This window comes from Dreissena polymorpha, chromosome 4 (assembly GCF_020536995.1).
Source record: "Dreissena polymorpha isolate Duluth1 chromosome 4, UMN_Dpol_1.0, whole genome shotgun sequence".
NCBI classification, from domain to species: domain Eukaryota; kingdom Metazoa; phylum Mollusca; class Bivalvia; order Myida; family Dreissenidae; genus Dreissena; species Dreissena polymorpha.
In genome coordinates, this window is record NC_068358.1 from 102,628,036 (window position 1) to 102,650,077 (window position 22,042).

At 38.0% G+C, this 22,042-nt stretch overlaps 1 protein-coding gene across 2 annotated transcripts; it reads right to left on the minus strand.

Annotated features, from left to right (window-relative positions):
• Positions 1 to 1,852: 1,852 nt before the first annotated feature.
• On the minus strand, positions 1,853 to 19,377 carry LOC127879134 (alkaline phosphatase-like). Of its 2 annotated transcripts, XR_008048929.1 has the most exons (13): positions 19,279 to 19,377; positions 18,385 to 18,483; positions 17,493 to 17,614; positions 16,135 to 16,309; positions 15,540 to 15,706; positions 15,068 to 15,175; positions 12,421 to 12,523; positions 11,352 to 11,486; positions 6,462 to 6,653; positions 5,688 to 5,810; positions 4,871 to 4,986; positions 2,597 to 4,539; positions 1,853 to 2,444 (listed from the first exon to the last, which is right to left on the minus strand). XR_008048929.1 is itself a non-coding variant. In XM_052425803.1 (12 exons), the coding sequence occupies exons 1-12, from the start codon at positions 19,364 to 19,366 to the stop codon at positions 4,378 to 4,380; spliced, it is 1,590 nt and encodes a 529-aa protein (XP_052281763.1). In that variant the 5' UTR covers positions 19,367 to 19,377; the 3' UTR covers positions 1,853 to 4,377. The 2 variants fall into 2 exon arrangements, 1 of the variants encoding a protein (XP_052281763.1); XM_052425803.1 differs by having other exon boundaries at positions 1,853 to 4,539.
• Between the last annotated feature and the right edge of the window lie 2,665 nt (positions 19,378 to 22,042).

Below are 22,042 nucleotides of genomic sequence, written 5' to 3' on the forward strand. Positions count from 1 at the left end.
ATGAAAAAAATGGTGTGTACACTTGGAGACCTTTGTAACGCAACACTTTAGAAACTTGAATATATCAGTAATGAGTTCAGATTTTGATTTTAAAAAGTACACGTGATCATTCGACTGTACTCTGTGCAAGATAACGATAACATCATTTATCCGTGAAAATCGGGCGCTTTTGCTTGGTGTAGTTTAAATTTGTTTGCACGTGAAAATGGTGAAACTCTATATGATTCTAATTTTATTTGAAGTTCTTTACTTAAGGTTCCCTACTTGCTGAAGCATCCGATCGTCACGGATGAATGATTTTATCGTTTGCTTTCACATACTCTCGTCAAATGACCACATGTACAACTTTGAATATAAAAAAATACTCCCAACTGAGATATTTAAGATTGAAAAAATGCTGCGTTCGAAAAGTCACTAAGTGTTGTACAACGCTATATAACTCCAATTTAATTTGAATTTTATCATTCTCGGAGGGTGTTTACACCAGGAAACATAATATTAATTAGAAAAACAATATGGCTCGTATGAATATTCATGACCGCTATGTTGTACGCCGGTCGGTCATTAAGACGTGTAAGTTAATGCGTTTTACTTTTCACATTCTTATTTTACGATGTACGATTTTGTGAATTTTACTTTTTAAGTGATTTTTTATTTGTTATGTTTGATATTCAAATATTGATCAATTTCAATTAAATTTACATGAAATATAAGATATGTGTTGAATTAGTTTGAGTCCCAATTTCAACACAATCCGCTCTAAATTAAGGGAGCTATATTGATTTAAATACGTGTTGTGTTAGAAAAGTCTCCAAGTGTACATCTTAAAAACATATCAGAATATTGTTTATTACCACATGCATTTCCACGACAAGTAGATATATATAATGAAGCAAAATCTTTCTATTAATACATACATCCCAATGAACTAAATCTAATAGTTCAGTGATGAAACTCAAATCGACTCTAATTTTTATTATTTTACATGGTCCGTTTTTCAAATGAATATAAAATGTTATCATGTAAATGCATGTCTTAAAGTCTTAAATACTGCATTGAAACTGAAACGTGACTAATTTTGGCGTCGTTTAAATAAAACATACTTTAAATAATTCGATAGATTGTATTTCTTCTTTGTACTTAAGCAACACATGGCAAGTGGTCTGATCTACCCAACGCGTTCACGTGTAAGGACATTTTAACCCATTTATGCCTGGTGGACTCTCCCATCCTTCTAAATTGGATCAATTTACAAAATGTATTTCCAAAATTGGGGATGTCTAGTATATTTATTTCTATATTTAAAATATTTCTTACAGAAATTCCTTTAAGCAAACAGCGCAGACCCTGATGAGATGCCGCATTATGCGGCGTCTCATCTGGGTCTACGATGTTTGCCAAGGCATTTTTTCTAGACGCTATGCATACATGGGTAAATGTTAACAACTGATCTATTGTATTCAAAGGCTTCATCATTAATTAAAACAAATGAGTATCGCTCTGTGAAAATGGGGTTTAATGCATGTACGTAAAGTGTCATCCCAGATTAGACTGTTGCATGTACGTAAAGTGTCATCCCAGATTAGACTGTTGCATGTACGTAAAGTGTCATCCCAGATTAGACGGTGCAGGCTAATAAGGGCCGACAATCTCCGCATTACTTGGATTTTAGCCATGAAGAGACTTTCTTTAAACGAAACATATCATAGAAGCGGAAAGTGTCGTTCCTGATTAGCCTGTGCAGTCCAATCTGGGACGATACTTTACGCACATGCATTAAACCTCCTTATCACAGAGCACGACCCTAAAAAAGCCACATAACATCAATAAGTCATATAATAACCCAACCGACTGTTTTAAATTAATCTTTATTATTTACTACATTGAAAAAATATAATACTACCAAAGTGTCTTGTTTAAACAAAAAAAAAGGTTTGTAAAAATGTGCACTAATTTCTACTTCATTTCAAATGCTTATTAAGTTGTCTATGCATGTATGTCGTATAGTTTAACACTCTCGGTTGTTCGGAACATGTCAGTAAATGCATGTTCTGCAAAAACTGTAATGATTAAAATAATCTTGGATTAAACAAGATGTGTTTGTGAAACACAATATCCCCCTATATGACGTTTGACCTTGAAGGATGACCTTGACCTTGACCCTTCACCACTCAAAATGTGCAGCTCCATGAGATACACATGCATTTCAAATATAAAATTGCTAGCTTCAATATTGCGGAAGTGACATTACATGAGCAATTTTGACCCATATATTTGACCTTGAAGGATGACCTTGACCTTGACCTTTCACCACTCAAAATGTGCAGCTCCATGAGGTTCACATGCATGCCAAATATCAAGTTGCTATCTTCAATATTGCAAAAGTATTCATAAAATAAGCGATTTTGGCCACATATATTTGACCTCTGACCTTGAAGGATGACCTTGACCTTAACCTTTCACCACTCAAAATGTGCAGCTCCATGAGATACACATGCATGCCAAATATCAAGTTGCTATCTTCAATATTGCAAAAGTATTCATAAAATAAGCGATTTGGGCCACATATATTTGACCTCTGACCTTAAAGGATGACCTTGACCTTGACCTTTCACCACTCAAAATGTGCAGCTCCATGAGATACACATGCATGCCAAATATCAAGTTGCTATATTCAATATAGCAAAAGTTATTGCAAAATGTTAAAGTTGGCGCAAACAGACCAACCAACAGACAGGGCAAAAGCAATATGTCCCCCACTACTATAGTGGGGGACATAAAAATAAAGAAATAAATTCAAATTTAAAAGATCCTTCGCTTGAATTTGAAACAGTTGTCTTCGAGGTACAAATCTTCTCTTTAAAATTCCTTAAAGCCCTTCAGTATTGAACTATTGATTAAATTGCTGCATCATTTAACATTTAAAATGAAACGAATAACAAGCAAATTGTAATTGTATACATTTGAACCTTTTCCGGTGAAAAGGGGCTTAAATGCATGTGTGTTAAGTGTCGTTCCAGATTAGCATGTGCAGTCCGCACAGGCTATTCAGGGACGACACTTTCCGCTATTATGATATTTTTCGTTTAAAGCACGTCTATTCTTAGCAAAAATCCAGTTAAGGCGGAGTGTTGTCCCTGATTAGCCTGTGCGTACTGCACATGCTAATGTGGGATAACACTTTACGCACATGCATTAAACCCCTTTTTACACAGTACGGCTCATTTATATGATTATCCACATATAGAACACTAGTCTCAATGTATTTGTTAGTCATGAGTGTTTTAACATGTAATAATGTACATTTTCAATTGCAATTTATTACTTAAACTTATATTGTCATAACTTGCAATCTGTTTACAAAACCTTATATTTTCATGGAGATCCCGATAAAACAACCATGACGTAAAAGTATTGCCATATGGCAGTATTTACAAAATACATATGGGGGTATTTACCAATAATATTTAAGGATGAATAACAAAATTATCATCCTTAAATTTATTTGTCTGAGATTCATTCGGTTAAAATCATTTATATATAGTTTCATAACGAAACAAGACATGTGCCATGATTTTGATACGCCAACAACACACATCGGGAAAACATACAATTGGTCATATAACTTCCAAAACCTTTCGCAGCTGAAATTCCTGTCAATTCAATGATCGCAGCATTTCAACTTCTAATTCTATAGTGGGAAACCCGACACAGGACCAAAAGTCTGTCGAACCTTGTCGCAGCCAAAATATGTTCTTGATTATCTTCACATTAAGGACCATAACTCTGACAAAACTGGTCACACAAAATCTTGTTTATACAAACATCTTCACACTTAGTTATACAATGTTTAAGTTTATGACCCATATAGATTTCACAAAATTCTTTGAAGTAAAAATTACTTTCTTAACGATCAAGTACACAATCAGGCCATCAACTGTAATTGTTTTGGGCTCGATTCATCAAGTAGTTAGCCCATTTAAGCCTAGTGGACTCTCCCATCCTTCAGAATTGGATCAATTTATTTCCAAAATTAGGGATGTCATGTATATTTATTTCTATATTTAGAATATTTCTTACAGAAATTCCTATCATGCGGCGTCTTATCTGGGTCTACGCTGTTTGCAAAGGCCTTTTTTCAAGACGTTAGGCATAAATGGGTTAATGAAGGGTTCAAACCACCTTTTTAAGGACGTGCTTCTATGTAAAAACATTCTTTGAGTTTAAACATAAATTGCTATTTGAAGCTTTGAGATTTATGTAATCGGGATGAAAGTTTCGATGACAACTTATTTATCTGGTTAAAAGTGCTACTATTCGCTAAAATATGTGAGTAATACATGTCGTTCAAAAAAGAGGAAAGGTTAGAAGTCACAATTACACCAACGAAACAAACAATAGAGCAATAAACGCATATATGTGAAGAGAAACGTGTTCACAGCCGCTGGTGCATTCTATTGGTTGGCCGTGATCACATGATGTGGTGTACGGACCAATGCATGCCGAGTATGCCATCACGTGAGCGATGTAGTTTTGTTCCTGAAATTGGTGATGTTAAATCATATACAGGTACCAAAAATGCTGAATGTTTACAAAAAAACACTACGATAGGAAGCATGGCGAGGTGTTCGGTTTATAATTAACACAAAAGCATCTGCTCTTTGCTTAAAGCGATATATACTCATACTGGTTTCAATGAGGTATTCGGTATAAAGAACGCGTACGAATATATGATACATCGAGATTTTTTATAATTAAATCCTTCTCATATTTTTGTATCGAAAACTTGGCTTCGATTGCAACGTTTTGAACAGCATTCTTACCGTTTCTAAAAGTGCTTACAATCGGACTTCATTCTTAGGATTCCTACCTGGACTCCATAAAACAGGTGAGCCATGGGCCCCTGTGCGTATATAGCCACGTCCTCGCCCCCGTGGGTCTCCCACTCGACCGGAACTCCGCTAGGAAAGATGTAGTTGTTGCCGTCTGCAACGCATTAACAAACAACGGCACGTGTTCAAACGCGGTACTGAATAAAGAGACATGTTCGTACAGACTATTCAGGGACATCACTTTCCGCTTTTATGGTATTTGATGACCGTCCAGAAAAATCTGGGACGACAATTAACGCATATTCATTAAGCCCAGTTATGCAAGAACTCGGCTTATATATTTGGTCTTACTGTGTAAATAATAAATATGCGACGAAACTAGAAAACTTTTTCACTAACATCATAATCTGCAGCAGTTTCAATTGTACAGTACCATTGTCATTTTCGTCGTCGTCTTCGTCGACACCATACATTTTTTTATGAGCGGCGTTGCGGGAAAAAGGAGCTTAATGCATGTGCGTGAAGTGACGTCCCAAAATAGCCTGTGCAGTTCGCAAAGGCTAATCAGTGGCTACACTTTCCGCCTAAATTGATTTTCGTTAAAAAAGACATCTTTTTTTAATTACACAAAGCAGGAAAGTGTCGTCCTTGATTAGCCTGTAGGGACTGCACATGCTAATCTGGGACGACACTTTACGCAAAAGCATTAAACGACGTTTTCCCAGAGCGAGGTTCATATATATACTGTCCTGTATAATCAGTCTCTTCTAACGTACCGGTAGGTTAATATTAATAAATCCTTAATATCAATATATTGTAGCGGAAACCACTACGTTTTTAGGCATGCATGCTTACGTGTGTCGACGCCGGTGAGGTTCTTCCGAGGCGTCTCGTATCCGGGTCCGTTGCCGTATTGAAGGATGGTGTAGGGCTTCTGGTCCAGGGTCGGTTCGTCCTCCTCTAATGGATCGGCCAGTCCTGTGACATAATTAGATTTATTATTAAAATTAGTATAATTAGATGAGATGTCAAACTTATTGTACACTAATTAAGTAAACTATAAAGGTCTATTGACATTAAGCAGCTGTTCTCATGTACTGTTGTGTAATGTAATCTTCAAAATAGACATACTCTTGCTTGTAACACAGTTATATTAACAAAAGTACTATTTTCACCCTTAAGTGTATACTATATTCAGGATACTTCACCTGCAGATGATTTTGCAGAACATTTCAATCGAAACAAAACCATTTACTCAATATGTAGCAAATCAATATAGATTAGTTTGAAAGTCGGTGTATAATGTTAAAGGCTTTCTTAGATATGTATAGTAAAGGCAGAGGCACTTAAAAGATGTGTTTTAAATCCATACCAATATCTTGCACATACAAACTAAAATTAGAATGCACATTTTATTGTAAGCCATTTTTAATAATTTAAAACTTTTTATGGCATTGTCACCATATTTTTTCATTTACACAGCACTATTGATCAATTTAAATTTTATTGAAGTCATTTAAATTTGAAACGCAAAACATTGTTTAGCCGTTCAAAATCATTTCCCAAATTTTATTCTAAGAAAGGCCTTCTTGCTATCTTGATGTATTATCAAGTTTTATCGCTAATTACCCAGAATATCAAGGCCTCGGTAAGAATAGCCCTGAATATCGAAGGCATGAGAGTGGTCTCCCGTGACGACAATGAGAGTATCTTCCTGATTGGTCATTGCAACCGCCTGGCTGATCGCGGCTTCGAATGAAATCGTCTCGTGAAGCGCTTTCTTCGCCAAGCTGTCGTGATGAGCATGATCGATGCGCGCACCTGAAATTACGCAAACAGTTCATGGTTATGGTGTACGAACTGGTCCAAAACTATTCTAAACTGTCCGGGACGGTTTATAAACCGTCCGGGACGGTTTGTAAACTGTCCCAGACAGTTTACTAAACTGTCCCGGACAGTTTCTTACTTTTGAACCGCTCGTGCGTCTGTAAACTGTACCGGGCGATTTATTTTGTGGATTACAAACCGTCCGGGACAGTTTAGGAAACTGTCCGGGACGGTTTCCTGGAAACTGTCCGGGACGGTTTCCTAAACTGTCCCGGACGGTTTCCTAAACTGTCCCGGACGGTTTACAGGCATAAATTTTAGTACGGCATAGGTTCTTAAGAGGAGTCAATCAATCAATCAGAACACTCGTAACACTTCGCATTTGTGTGCCATTTCGAAAGTGAGAATTTCCTTTTTAAAAACGTTTACTCGAGTGATTGTTCGATAATTTATCATTGTTACGCGAATATGGACAGAGATCGGTTTTATAGAGACTTGTCGGGATGTGCTTAATTCCATTACAAGAATTTTAGAGACAAATAGGTCCCTTGAGGTGATTAATTCTTCACTGACTAGATTGGATGCTCTGGCTAGAAATGTGAACAGAATGACCACATCATATCCCGAGTTTACACCTACTCGACATTTTCAGGGCAGCGACTGTAAAAGAAGAAGTTCGTTACCAATGTCAGAAATACTTTGTGGGCAAATACATTTATTTCGAGTACTTAAAATATTCATTTTTAACTCTGGCGTTTTTGGCAGCAATTATTGATTAAATATTTTTAAAATCATGTTTTGTCCGAGAAAAATAGCGTCGCTCGAGATGACAACGATATTACATTACGACTTCTAAAGAAAAGCATTATTGTAAGGAGTGTTCTGATTGGCTGATATAAATAGTACCCTATCGGACAGTTTAAACCGTCCCGGACAGTTTACTAAACTGTCCCGGACAGTTTAAACCGTCCCGGACGGTTTATGCGCACGAACGGTCCAAAACTTTCCTAAACCGTCCCGGACAGTTTGTAAACTGTCCGGGACAGTTTAGTTTACTGTCCGGGACAGTTTAGAAACCGTCCGGGACGGTTTATAAACTGTCCCGGACAGTTTAGAGTAGTTTTGGACCAGTTCGTACACCATACATGGTCATTACTCGAGGTGCAACATACAATATGTTTCGGCAAACACGTCGATTTCGTTGTCATTTGTAGTTATCACAAAACGTTTGTCCGTCCAGTCGTCCGTCCGACCGTCCGTCCGTCTGTCTTTAAACGCAAATTAATCCGCACAAGTGTTCCTGCATCTTTACATGTACACATTTCAAACTCGCATGATACGAAGTTGCGCATATTAAATTATGTCCGCGTCCTAAGTAAAAAAAATCAACAAGTATGTTAATTTTCTTCTGAAAATTTCTGTAACAATGATTATGAATATATTGACTTTACTAGCAAAAAGTTACATCTAAGAATCAAATATCTAAACATGTAATACTCTATATGTACTATTGTTTCAATGAATCATGACCCTTTCGTCAAAACTATCTACACCCTGGAGGACGAAAATGTATACAGACTGATTAAGCAAAAATAACTTTTTTTCCCTTTAAAATCACATTGTTATGTGATCCACAGGTGGTTAGCGTGTGGCTATGCTATTAGTGAAAACATCATTTTGAATGAAAACTAATCAAATTATAACGAAATATCAACTTCTCTGAAAAAAATATATTTCACTATCAAATATATACATAAATATACTAATGCATAGTGCCAGTTACGCGGTCTCGGTAGTTTTTAGACTTTACTTACGAGGTCAATATAAAAAACGGGGTCTGTATACAACCCCGCGTTCTAGGCACCTTTAATTACTATGAGGGGGTGAAGGGGAGGTAATGCAATCAAATACGGTCTTAAATCGAAAACCACAATCACGTCTGAAATTGAAATTTTATATACCTTTTTGTATACTAATATATTAGGTACAGCTATATATATTAATTCGTGTTTATATCGGATAAAAAAGGGATTTGAGATATATGTATTAAAAGAGGGAACCCCATGACCTATTTCTAAATCAGAGACCTCGTAACGGACCATATGTGTGAATATATATATTTATTTTATGCTTTCCGGTGGTTTATAGAAAAATATCAGTGAATTAAAACTGATAATTTCACTGTTTCAAACAGTGAAAATTATCAGTGAAAATTATCGATAATTTTCATTGTTTACTGTGAAATGACGTCATTTTTTGACGAAATGACGTCATAATCCTAGCGAAATTCTTTAGTTAAACTCTTTAACAATGTATATAAACTGTGAAAAAAGCATAAAATAAAAAGAAAATGTGTTGCATTCGGTGGAATATCGATTTTTATTCACTCGTGATCATAGAAATATATATTTTCACTCGTGGCTGCGCCACTCGTGAAAATATTATTTTCTATGATCACTCGTGAATTAAAATCGATAATCCACCGAATCCAACAAATATCCTCTATATTGTATATATGTAAATATGTATTCAACTCAAAATGACCCGAAAACAGGGTGCATTGCTTTGAATAGCCATTTCTTCATCAATTGTGCAGCGATTTCCACGAACGTGGTGTTTTTGGCGTCGTACTGAAGTGGGGCGACTAGTATGTAATACGTTTTTTTTTTCGCTTAATGGAGGAGAAGTTATTTTACGGAACAATGTATATATTTTTGTTGTCAGAATATCTTGCATGGTGGTGATTTTTTGTGTAAGTTAGTGTATATAAGTACTGCGTATGTGCCTATTACATTTACTACAACATTTATTGCCAATAATGCAAAGCTATTTCTTTTAATTATTAACTGATCACATGGACTTTTGCTGTTCGAATTTTGGTTAACGCGTATTTTCTTCAATTTTACAAGACGACAGCGATAACACGGTTTATTGCTTTATTGATAACCGTTACACTACAGTCATTTATTAATACCTTAGTTAGAAGGTGATTTTTCAAGCGGTTTCGTAGTGTAGTGGTTACACGCTTGCTTCACATGTGAGAGGCCCAAGGTTTGAGCCCCAGTAGAATCAAATTATTTTATTTGTGTTCTATGTTAACTTTATGTTTTGATGTAGACATTTTAGTTTAAATAAGTATGCTGTTTTATTGTAACCATTTTTTGTTTTTATTATGCCCATGAAATATATGTGTGAGAGGGGGGGGGGTTCGTAAACACATTAAAACTTTTACAGTGTTTTCATATCAATGAGTACTCAACCCCTATCGTAAACGAGCAACGTAAGAATAAGTTCAGAATCATCTCCCCTTGAAGTTGAGAAAATTATGAAATAACGCTTACAAGATGAAGCAGATATTTTAAAACCTACACAGTTCTGTTCCATTAATGCAAACTGCACACGAAATGGATGCCGGTAAAATAAGAAAACCAATGTTAATAAAATGAACTATGAAATATTTGGGGGTTACAACACAAAATCATAGATAATGGTTATTTGGGGGTTATAACACAACATCATAGATAATGGTTATTTGGGGGTTATAACACAAAATCATAGATCATGGTTATACCAGTATGTTTTTTCTATTTTGTTTAAAATAATCGGCCAATATATTAATATTTACAGTAGAAAAAAAAATCGTTTCATGTAACTTCATTGAGTGCCTTTTACACTGAAATTCTCGACGCCCTTTGATGCTTTGCATCAATACTTATCTTGTTAAACGCAGAATTGAATTTCCTTTCTTGAAATGTACATATCTTCCAATATATTTACAAATGCTGGGTCAAATTTTAAGAAATAACACAATACACTACCGGTGCGACCTACTCGTCAACGATCAGATCTGATTGAATTATGATAACTTCACAACGTAAAGACACACCTTCGCGTTGGACCAATGAAATCACTCTTGTGTTTAAAATGTCGGCCAGTTGAAATGTATGTAAAGGTTACATTACACTAAATCATTGTGTATCCCTCCGTGGTCCATTCGAAAGTAGTGCCTATTTCTAAAGAGTTCCTTTTCTCTTCTTGAATATAAGCCATTTAACAATGTGAGACATGTCTTTTGTGGTTATTTGTAATATCCTGTATGTGTCTGGAGTACTTTGATGCCTTGATAACTTAAAAGATGAACTATTGAGGGTGTGTTTTCTATTGTGTGGGGCTTTTTTCGAAATTAGGATTCCGAAACACGTTTTTCTACGGTGGGTTCATTCGACAGCGATTTACTTTCTTAGAAGTTGCGAGACGGTATATTTTTGATTGCAATTATTGGAAGATGACAGATCCATCTTTAAAATGATACCAGGTTCGGAAAAATTGATCCGTCGAAAAGGCAAGGAAAATGCCGTGAAAGTTGTCAGTTTTATAATGGGACCCTATGGGAATCGAAATTAGTGCAATATAACCTGTAAACAAAGGTTTCAAGAGGCGCTGGACAGTTAGCTTTGATGCATCATTAAAGTAACAGCAATAACGGTGAAAATGTTTTTTCATACGTTTTATTGAATTATGGTATTGAGGTCCGTGAACTTTGCAGGGAAAATGCCCTTTACTCCGTGAAGATTTCAGTCTCAGTCTGATCGATGGCGAGTAGGTCCCGGCCTCGACAAAAAGAATGTGTGCATTTTTAGAACATGCATATTATAATGTATGTAAAATAGTAGTTTGGTCGACATCACGTACCCTCTACGAGGAGGAAGTAGCCATTGTCCCCTTTTCGGAGCACCTCAATGGCTTTCTGTGTCATCATGGCGATGGACGGCTCCCGGCTCGTGTTACGCTCCAGCTCGTACTGCATGTGGTTCGGCTCGAACAGGCCTGTGGTCAGATCAGGGAACCATGATAGACACTTACATGAAATGATCATGGAACATTCTGAGAAAAACCTGGTTTAGTGCATGCGCGTAAAGTGCCGCCCCTGATGAGCCTGTGCCGTCCGCACAGGCTAATCGGTGACGACACCTCCGCTTAAAGTGATTTTCGCTAAAAAGATACTTGCTTTGAATAAAGATGTCTTAAAAGCGGAAAGCGTCGTCCCCGATTAGCCTGTGCGAATTTCATAGGCTAATCTGTGACTACACTTTACGCACTTTCTTTTAAGCTCATTTTCCCAAACACAAAGAAGTCATGATTTCGTTTAGAAATTTAAATAATTATCAGAGATTGCCTTTCCAGGCTCATATACAATTGATTATGATAACTTTACATACAATTGAGCCTCGATCAGTTAAAAGATGGTTCAACCCTTCTCCACTTAGATACGTATTTTCATGCATTTGTAGTCCCTTTGAAAGTTACATTTAATTTAAGACATTTCTTACTAGATTCAAATCTTAAAGGCTTCATTTCCAACCCTTAGATACTGATGGGCAGCACACAGCATAAAACTTGAACAGACTGCGAGTGACTCGCAGGTTTTTCTGGTTTTATGCCGGTTGCAAAAGCCATTTTCACTTTGCTTCTTATGGGGGAAAAGGGTTAATGCATTTGCACACATTGTCGTCCCCGAATAGCACATGCAGTCCGCAAATGCTTATCAGTAAAACACACTCCGCGTTTATTTTTTAAAGAAAGTTTTTCCTTAGCAAAAATCCTGTTAAGGCGGAAGGTCCATGATTAGCCTGCGCAAATGCATGAAACCCCCTTTCACAAATGGAGGCTCATGTCATTTAAGTGTATTTTATTTTAGCTTGACATTTCTGCTGGGAACATCAGTTATTTCAACAAGTCAGTAAACTCCCCTCCCTTCTACCGAGCATATAGTCGGTGTCGGTGGGATTGACGGCATTGAACTGGTCCAGGTTCCACACGTAGGCCGACCGGCGTCCCCGTGACGTCTGGTACTTCGTCCAGTCCTGCAAGTGCAACAAACCGGATGTGACGAGAGTAAGGGGATAGCGTTTATTTACACTTGATTTGAATGCTAACATAAATCAGAAGTTTTGGGTCTTCACAACTTTATTCTTACGCTATCAATCATCATTCTTACAGAGTGTGAAAATATTTAACAAAAAAAGTTTCTACTGTTTTGAATTAAGTGTTAACAAGGGCTGTTTGTAAAACATGCATGCCCCCCATATGAGCTGTCAGTTGTAGTGGAGCCATTGTGTGAATACGTTTTTTGTCACTGTGACCTTGACCTTTGACCTAATATAAGTTATCATCCGGAAACCATTGTACTATTTCGAGTCACTGTGACCTTTGACCTAGTGACCTGAAAATCAATAGGGGTCATCTGCCAGTCATGATCAAGGGGGGATTGAGAGAAGAGTATTTTTTTTGGAGTGGGGGCCGGGGGGGGGGGGGGCGGTAGGGGGGAGTGAGAAGGGGGTATAATGTGGGGTGGGGTAATTTATTAGATGCTAAAAAAATTGAGGGTGGGTGGGGGGGTAGGGGGGTGGGGGGGGGGGTGAGAGGGGCGGGTATAATGTGGGGTGGGGTAATTTATAAGATGTTTAAACAAAATTGGGGGGGGGGTGAGGGTAGGGGGGGGTGGGGAGTTTAATGTGGGGTGTGGTAATTTATAAGATGTTTAAAAAAAAATGGGCGGGGGTGAGGGGGGGGGGGGGTAGGGGTATAGGGGGGGTGAGGGGTTGAGTGGGGGGTCTAATGTGGGGTTGTAGTTATATAAGATGTTGAAAAAAAAACTGGGGGGAGGGTGGGGGGTCGGGGGGTGGGGGGGTAGGGGGGTCGGGGGTGAGAGGGGGCTGTAATGTGGGGTGTGGTAATTTATAAGATGTTTAAAAAAAATGGGGGGGTTGGGGGGGTAGGGGGGGTGGGGGGGTGAGAGGGGATATAATGTGGGGTGTGGTAATTTATTACATGTTAAAAAAAATTGGGGGGGAGGTGGGGGGGGTAGGGGGGTGGGGGTGAGAGGGGGTATAATGTGGGGTTGTGGTAATTTATAAGATGTTTAAAAAAATTGGGGGGGGGGTTGTTGGGGGGGGGTAGGGGTGATGGGGGTAAGAGGGGGGTATAATGTGGGGTGGGGTAATTATAAGATGTTATAAAAAAATTGGGGGGGGGTTGGGGGGTGGGGGTGGGGGCTAGGGTGGGTGGGGGGTAGGGGGGAGTGAGAGGGGGGTATAATGTGGGGTGTGGTAATTTATTAGATGTTTAAAAAAAATGGGGGGGAGTAGGGAGGAATGATGAGGGGGGTATCATGTGGGATGTTTAAAAAAAATTGGAGAGGGATGAGGTTGGGGGGGGAAAGGATTCTGGTAGGGGCGTGGGGTATAGTTTGGGTGGAATCCATTGTGGTATTCAGGTAAGTGTTGTTTTGTCATAGTAATAGTAAATGTGATCATAAAAAATAACAAATGATCTCACACTGACATGAACAAATATCTTCTATTTATAAAACATGAAATTTAAACTTATTGCATTTGTTTCCCCTGTATATAAGAAAGATATAATAGTGTTTTACCTCCCCTGTCCTGCTTATATTTATATTAATCAACAAAATTAAACATTAACACAATATTTAATATACAAAATATACAAAACGTCTCATATTCTGATAATATATTTACTGATCCACTGTATTTTACTCAAAGGATGATGTTTCATTGGACTGATAATTATAGATTTAGGATTACAGACCAGTTGCTTCAGTAATATTGTTCAGAGTTTGTCCTGTTGGCCGCGTATGCATTCTTGAGTTATCATTCAAAAACCATTTTACTATTTCGAGTCACCGTGACATTGACCTTTGACCAAGTGACCTCAAAATCAATAGGGGTCATCTACGAGTCATGAGGTTTCATGATCCTAGGCCCAAGCGTTCTTGAGTTATCATCTGACAACCAACTGGTGGACGGACCGACAGACAGACAGACCGACATACCGACATACCGACAGACCGACTAACCGACATACCGACATGAGCAAAGCAATATACCCCCACTTCTTCGAAGGGGGGCATAATAAACGTTAAATACCGACATTGGAATAACCAACAAATTAATTGCCTTCAAGATCAGAATTTGTTGACAACACATCGAGTGATGGTCAACGGTATTTGATGAACTAATGAATAGATATGAGTCGTGTTCTGAGAAAACTGGGCTTAATGCATGTGCGTAAAGTGTCGTCCCAGATTAGCCTGTGAAGTGCGCACAGGCTAATCAGGGACGACACTTCCCGCTGTTATGACATTTTTTGTTTAAATGAAGTTTCTTCTTAGCAAAAATCCAATTTAGGCGGAAAGTGTCGTCCCTGATAAGCCTTTGCGGACTGCGCGAACGCGACTCATATAATAACGTTTGCTTATACAACTAGCACAACGGCGCATTACCTTGGCAAAACAAAGGCGACAAAATACGAATTGGATAAACATATTATATGAATAAAAATATATGTAAAGTACGACTTATTTTCTGTGTTTAAATTATTCTTACTTCAATAAGATTGCGTCCATCTTGTCTGTGGTTTTTGTCTATTGTGTTCGTTTCCGGGTCCGCCGTAGTGTTAGGCAGGAAGTGGCGACGCCCACCGCCGAAAAGCACCTACAGTGTTGACATATGAATACAAATGTGGGGACTGAAATGAACATTTTGTATGAAGCACTTCGAGATTTGGTGAATTGCGTAGTAAAGCGATAATTTGTGTCGTGTTCTGAGAAAACTGGGCCTAATGCATGTGCGTAAAGTGTCGTCCCAGATTAGCATGTGCAGCCTGCACAGGCTAATCAGGGACGACACTTTCCGCCTAAACGTGATTGTCGGTAAGGAAAGACTTCCTTGAAACTAAAAATACATAAAAGCGGAAAGTGTCGTCCCTGATTAGCCTATGCAGACTGCACAGGCTTATCTGGGATGACACTTTACGCAAATGCATTAGGTCCAGTTTTCTCAGAACGCGGCTCATTACATTGATGTCGGCGTTGTCGTCCACCAGCTGTTGTGCGATGTCCCGACAGCTGGTGATGCCCTTTGTATTCACGTCACCCTCCCAGTATCTGTCGGCGGCGTGAGCGTAAGCGGCCGCCGGCGTGGCGTGAGTGATCCTGGCAGTCGTTACTATTCCGGTGCGTTTGCCTGCAGTGGCAGTTATGTGCGTTTAATCATTTGTATTTAATAATTAAAATGTTGAATGAGCATGGATCGCTTTATGTTAAAATAAATATGTGCAGTAATTGCTAATTGTTTACTTAACTTACTCTACTCTACCAAGAAATTCAAATCATGTTTTAAATGATTTGAGTCGCGTTCTGAGAAAACTGGGCATAATGCATGAGCGTAAAGTGTCGTCCCAGATTAGCAGTCCGCACAGGCTAATCAGGGACGACACTTTCCGCTTTTATGGTATTCTTCGTTTAAAGGAAGCCTCTTCTGCACGAAAATCCAGTTAAGGCGGAAAGTGTCGTCCCTGATTAGCCTGTGCACAGGCTAATCTGTGACGACACTTTACGCACATGCATTATGCCCAGTTTTCTCAGAACGCGACTCATTTTGAGAGGTCATACCTGCCCTGACGGCCCAGTCTAAGATGGTGTCCATCTCCTTGCCCTTTGAACCCTCGCAGTCCGCCCTGCTGGCCCGGGCGTTGAGGCCGATCAAATAGTAGTTGGTTTTGACGCCGCTCAACATGGCGGAGGCAGTTCCGGCAGAATCTGGAGTCTGGCGGTCAACATTGTACGTCTGAAATGGTTGTTTTTAGGGACGTGGAAAATACAGGATATGCGCTGCTTCCGGTGTGGTAATAAGTAAAATCATCACTAGAAAGGCACACGATCGATATATTTATGTGGGCCTGTTAGAGTTAACATTTGTGAAACGTTTGCCTTCCTTGCGATCATATGTATCGGTGCTATAAAATCGAACAGCTTTTTTTTCTTTAAGTTACGTAACATTTACAAAAAAAGTGATCAAGAACAGTGAGCAATATAATTATTACTTCATCTGATATGTTGCCATAGTTCACGTAACAAAATAAGTTCTCTGCGGGTATGGACTATGTTTGGTATGTGCGCTAGTCAACATGTTTGAATACACGAGGCTCTTTTTACAGTTCGCAGTTTGTCAAAGCAGTTCAAGGTTATACATTGGAGATTGGCCTGGTGTTGTCTTCGATTACAGCCTTAACAGATGCAAACACAATAATTTTCCTATAGTTAACTTGCGCATACGAATTTTAAAATCTTTTTTCCGAATTCTATTAGCCTTGTGCTATAGAAGTCATCAAACTGTATCGTTCTCTATATGTTCATGTCATGGAATGTATCATTTGCATTCGAATATAACGCTTAATGCTTATAATTACTGTTTTCGCTGCGTTTTGAAAGCTTAGATTTCTTGCAATAGCGTATTATCAAATCGAGCTAACCGCATAATTTCAGAGAATTTATGGCAATTTATGGCGCAGAGTTGCAAAAATACATACTTTTCTTAAAATGTGAAGAGCTGTTATCTAAGTAAGTCAAGCAAACATGAATACTTCTACATGTATTTATTTATTTTTTTAACACAGACAAGTTTTCTTAGAGTTCTTGATTTGAGTATGCGTATTTGACACTTTCTTAAACAGTAAAATTAAATATTTACACATTATAGGTTAATATAGTGCGGTAATATGAGTTTGTCTAAACATATATTGTTTAATAAAGATGAAAATAGTGAAAAGTTACTTATGACGTATGTGCTAATTTGTGTAACGCGATGTCAACGTGAATGATTGTGAAATCTTGCAACACATTGTATGTAATTTAAGCAATAGTATTATATAGTTTTTGTAGTTATTATTTCTTTTTTTTCTGAGCCCACATTCATTTTACTTGAATTCTCTGCATATGGCTACAGTAAAGACTGACTCCTGTAAGAGGACCTTAGAAAGGGCGACGTTTGGGAAGCGTTCGAAGGCGAGCACGGTTTCCTCCCCTGGCTGCCCCGCCAGCTGCCCCTTGAGTATCCGGGCCGCCGTCACGGTAGTAGGTCCCAGGCCGTCTCCTGCAAAATCGCAAATAATGTACACGACAAATGTTACACGCTGAAAAACGGACATCAAAGTTTTTTTCTTTTTCTATATCAGATTGAAATGCGTAATATAACTATTTGACAAATACTTTAATACTTGTGGTATAATATTTGGCAATAACAAAAGCATTTCCGTGTCAACCGAAACGCAAATAGGTCTTTTGTAAATATCGAATAAAAACATGTAACAATGGCCATCTGATTGGTTAGAAAGTTTAACTGAGCCGCGTTCTGGGAAAATCGGGCTTCATGCGTGTGCGTAAAGTATCGTCTCAAATTAGCACGTGCAGTCCTCCATTATTCGGAAAGTGTGTCCCTTTCTAAACAGCCTTATCTGGGAAGAGAATTTGCGCACATGCACTAGGCCAGTTTTCTCACTGAAATATAAATCAGTAATTGTACAAACATGGCATCGATCACAACGATATAATTGAAGTGCCTGGTGTGATTATATCTGACAAAACAGATATCTTTTTCTAAACATAATATTCAATAATTGCAGTTAAATTTGTAATAGGCTGTTAAAATTGCAGAGTCGAGTTGGGGTTGTGCGCATTGTATTCATTCACGTGTATTTATCCTAATCTTCTTTTTTTTTCAAACACTCAAGCTATCATGTAACTCACAACGTTCTATTTAAGTCGTCGAACCTAAAAGGTGTCCTCATAATGACCCCCATCTCTTACAATCAGTCATTCGAAAGCAAGTATAATGTTTGTATAATATATGATGCAATTGCATACCAATAAAGAATATGACGTTCTTCGCTGTGTTGTAGTTGTGAGACATCTTCAACCGAGCGTTGATCTGACTCTTTGCCATTCGATTCCAAAACTGCGGGTCTGAAAAGAACAGCAAAGCTCCATCAGATTTAGGATATTGGTAAGGGAAACTTTACCTATCTTGAAATATGTCTTATCAGAGAGGTTCTTTTGTTTACTCTGTATGAACGACGTTTGACTAACGTTTCCCTAAAAGTTAAAGTAATTTTGTACAAAAACGTTTAATAAGTCGACTGGATTTACGTTTTTGAACAAATAATGTTGAATGTAGGTTGGGTGTGTTTATTCTAACTATGTATCAAACACAGCCCAGACCTGGTTGTTTGATGAAAGATTTGCAACATCAATTAATACTAACGTGACATGTGAAAACATTCGTTGGTAAAAAATGGCGTGTTCTTTTATTTTCACTGGAAGTTATAACAGGAGGTCAGGAATATATTCGTGTACCCCGGAAGTGAAATTCGAAAATACACAATTACTCAATTTGAAGTCTATACAACAGATATTGTCAAACCCAAGCATTACTAGAGACGCTTAATGAGACGTCAAGAAATATGACCTTATTTTCAATTCCTACTTCATAAGTAAATTCAATCGCTCTAGCTTTTTTTTCATTAGGTCGTTATGAATGGTCAATCACAAGTCCACGTTTACAGCAAAATAGGACCAAAATCACGATACTTAATGTTGATGATGATTTTTTTAACAATTATAACTTCATTTAGTATGTTGTTTATTTATGCTTATGCAAGCTCCATGCACAGCGTCAACTGTCATCAACTGTCATCGCCACTAGATGATGTGAACGAAATGTTGACGAAAATATATACACATAAAGCACGCGGTACCTACCTAATTCTTGGGTGGGAATATTTGGACCCGCGGCCGCTAGGCACACTTTTGTCAGAGTCAGCGCGAATAAAACTGTGCAAATAAGCATTGTTCACACTGAAAAATGAAGACACACTATTGTGTTACTTTATTTAAGTTCAAAGCATGAAATAGTATATGCCCTTTAATAAAAATAAAGTTCACGTGATGGAATAAGATTACAAGTGTAACACGCAAAACTAAAATACAAGAGGACCTGAAAGGCCCAAAGTCGCTCACCTGAGATAACAAGATATTAATAGGACAAATCTTCTGACCTAGTTTCATGAAGATCGGAAAATAAATGTGGCCTCTAGAGTGTAAACAATGTTTTACTATAGCCATATTAGGAAAAATGCCCCGTCCCCTGGCAACCAACCGGCATCATTTTTTAACTCTTCCAAGATATTATCGGGATGAATCTTCTGACCAAGTTTCATGAAGATCGGAAGTAAATGTGGCCTCTAGAGTGTTAACAAGATTTTACTAAAGCCATATAAGGAAAATGACCCGCCCATTGGAAGCCATGTTTGTCAAGCAAACATAATTATTTTTTCGAACTTATCTAAGATATCATTGAGACCAATCTTCTGACCAAATATCATGAAGATTGGACAATAAATGTGGCCTCTAGAGTGTTAACAAGGTTTTACTGAAGCCATATATAGCCATAGAAGGAAAAATGCCCCGCCCCTGGTGACCATATTTTTAAAGCAACAAAAACCATTTTCGAACTAATCCAAGATATAATTGGGACAAATCTTCTGACCAAGTTTCATGATGATCGGAAAATAAATGTGACCTTTTAGAGTGTTAACGAAGTTTTACAATAGCCATATAAGGAAAAATGCCCCGCCCCCAAGGTGGCCATGTTTTTCAACCATCCGGCATCATTTTTGAACTCGTGCAAGACAAAGTTTCATGAAGATTGGACAATAAATGTGGCCTCTAGAGTGTTAAAAAGATTTTACTATAGCCATATATAGCCATATAAGGAAAAATGCACCGTCCCTTAGCAGCAATGTTTTTCAAGCAAATGTTACCATTTTCAAACTCATCTAAGATATCATTGGGACAATTCTTCTGACAAAGTTTCATGAAGATCGGAAAATAAATGTGGCCTCTAGAGTGTTAACAAGGTTTTACTATAGCCATATAAGGAAAATGACCCGCCCCCTGGCGACCATGTTTTTCAACCAACCGGCATCATTTTCGAACTCGTCCAAGATATTATTGGGATGAACCTTCTGACCAAGTTTCATGAACATTGGACAATAAATGTGGCCTCTAGAGTGTTTACAATATTTTACTATAGCCATATTTAGCCATATAGGGAAAAATGCCCCGCCCCTTGACAGCCATGTTTTTCAAGCAAAGGTTACCATTTCTGAAGTCATCCAAGATATCATTGGGACAAATCTTCTGACCAAGTGTCAAGAAGATCGGACAATAAATGTGGCCTCTAGAGTGTTAACAAGGTTTTACTATAGACATATAGGGAAAAATGCCCCGCCCCCTGGCGGCCATGTTTTTGAACCAACCGGCATCATTTTCGAATTCGTTCAAGATATTATTGGGATGAACCTTCTGACCAAGTTTTATGAAGATCAGACAATAAATGTGGCCTTTAGAGTGTTAACAAGATTTTACTATAGCCATAAATAGCCATATAAGGAAAAATGCCCCGCGCCTTGTCAGCCATGTTTGTCAAGCAAACGTAACTATTTTCGAACTCATCCAAAATATCATTGAGACCAATTTTCTGACCAAATTTCATGACGATTGGACAAATAATGTGGCCTCTAGAGAGTTAACAAGGCAAATGTTGACGGCTCACGACGGACGACGCACGACGGACGACGCACGACGGACAAAAAGCGATCACAAAAGCTCACCATGAGCACGTTGTGCTCAGGTGAGCTAAAAAATATATATGAGCCTCGCACTGTGAAAAGGGGGTTTAATGCATGTCCCAGGGACGACACTTTCCGCCTATACTTGATATTTGCTAAGAAGAGACTTTCTTGAAACGAAACATATCATAAAGGCGAATAGTGTCGTCCCTGATTTACCTGTGCGGACTGAATAAGCTAATATGGGATGACACTTTACGCACATGCATTTGGCAAAAATGTGGCAACTGTAGTATTATTAGGAAATCTTATGTGGATTTTACGGTGTTCAAGAACTTGTTCTTGAATATGAATAATGACGTAGTTGTCCCAATATGACCCAGTTTTTACCTCGGCGGAGATAGCATTAGAACAAATATTTTGTTCAAGCGGCCTTTAGAGTGTTCCCAAAGCAAATGTTGACGGACAAAAGATGGTCACAATGGCTCATAATAATCACATTGTACAGAGGTGGATTAAATGAGCCTTTCACGTTTTGGTAAATTGCCAACATAAAAATGTTTCAGATTCGCAAGATTTCGTTATGATATTTGTGAGGAAACAGTGATACTGAACAATAACCATGCTTCCAAATATCTATTATATGCATATTTTGACGATTTTAAAACTTGAAAATCATAAAGCATTTTAACGCGAAACAATTGAATAATTAGGAGAGTTATGTTGTTGTCGTTATATTTTGTTACACTACGATGGATTGCTTATATTAAGTACATCATACACTGTATGAACACGGATGGCCGAGTGGTCTAAGCGGAAGACTTTTACTTATTTTTTTCTTTTTTTAACTTGTTTTTTATTGAGCTTTTAAGATCAAATGCCTACATTTATCA

Coding starts and splice junctions, on each gene's coding strand:
- LOC127879134 (XM_052425803.1), bottom strand. CDS start 19,366: ATGCTTATTTGCACAGTTTTATTCGCGCTGACTCTGACAAAAGTGTGC. Junction 18,484..19,278: donor TATTCCCACCCAAGAATTAG/GTAGGTACCGCG, acceptor TGTTCTTTTCAG/ACCCGCAGTTTTGGAATCGA. Junction 17,615..18,384: donor GAACGTCATATTCTTTATTG/GTATGCAATTGC, acceptor GCGATTTTGCAG/GAGACGGCCTGGGACCTACT.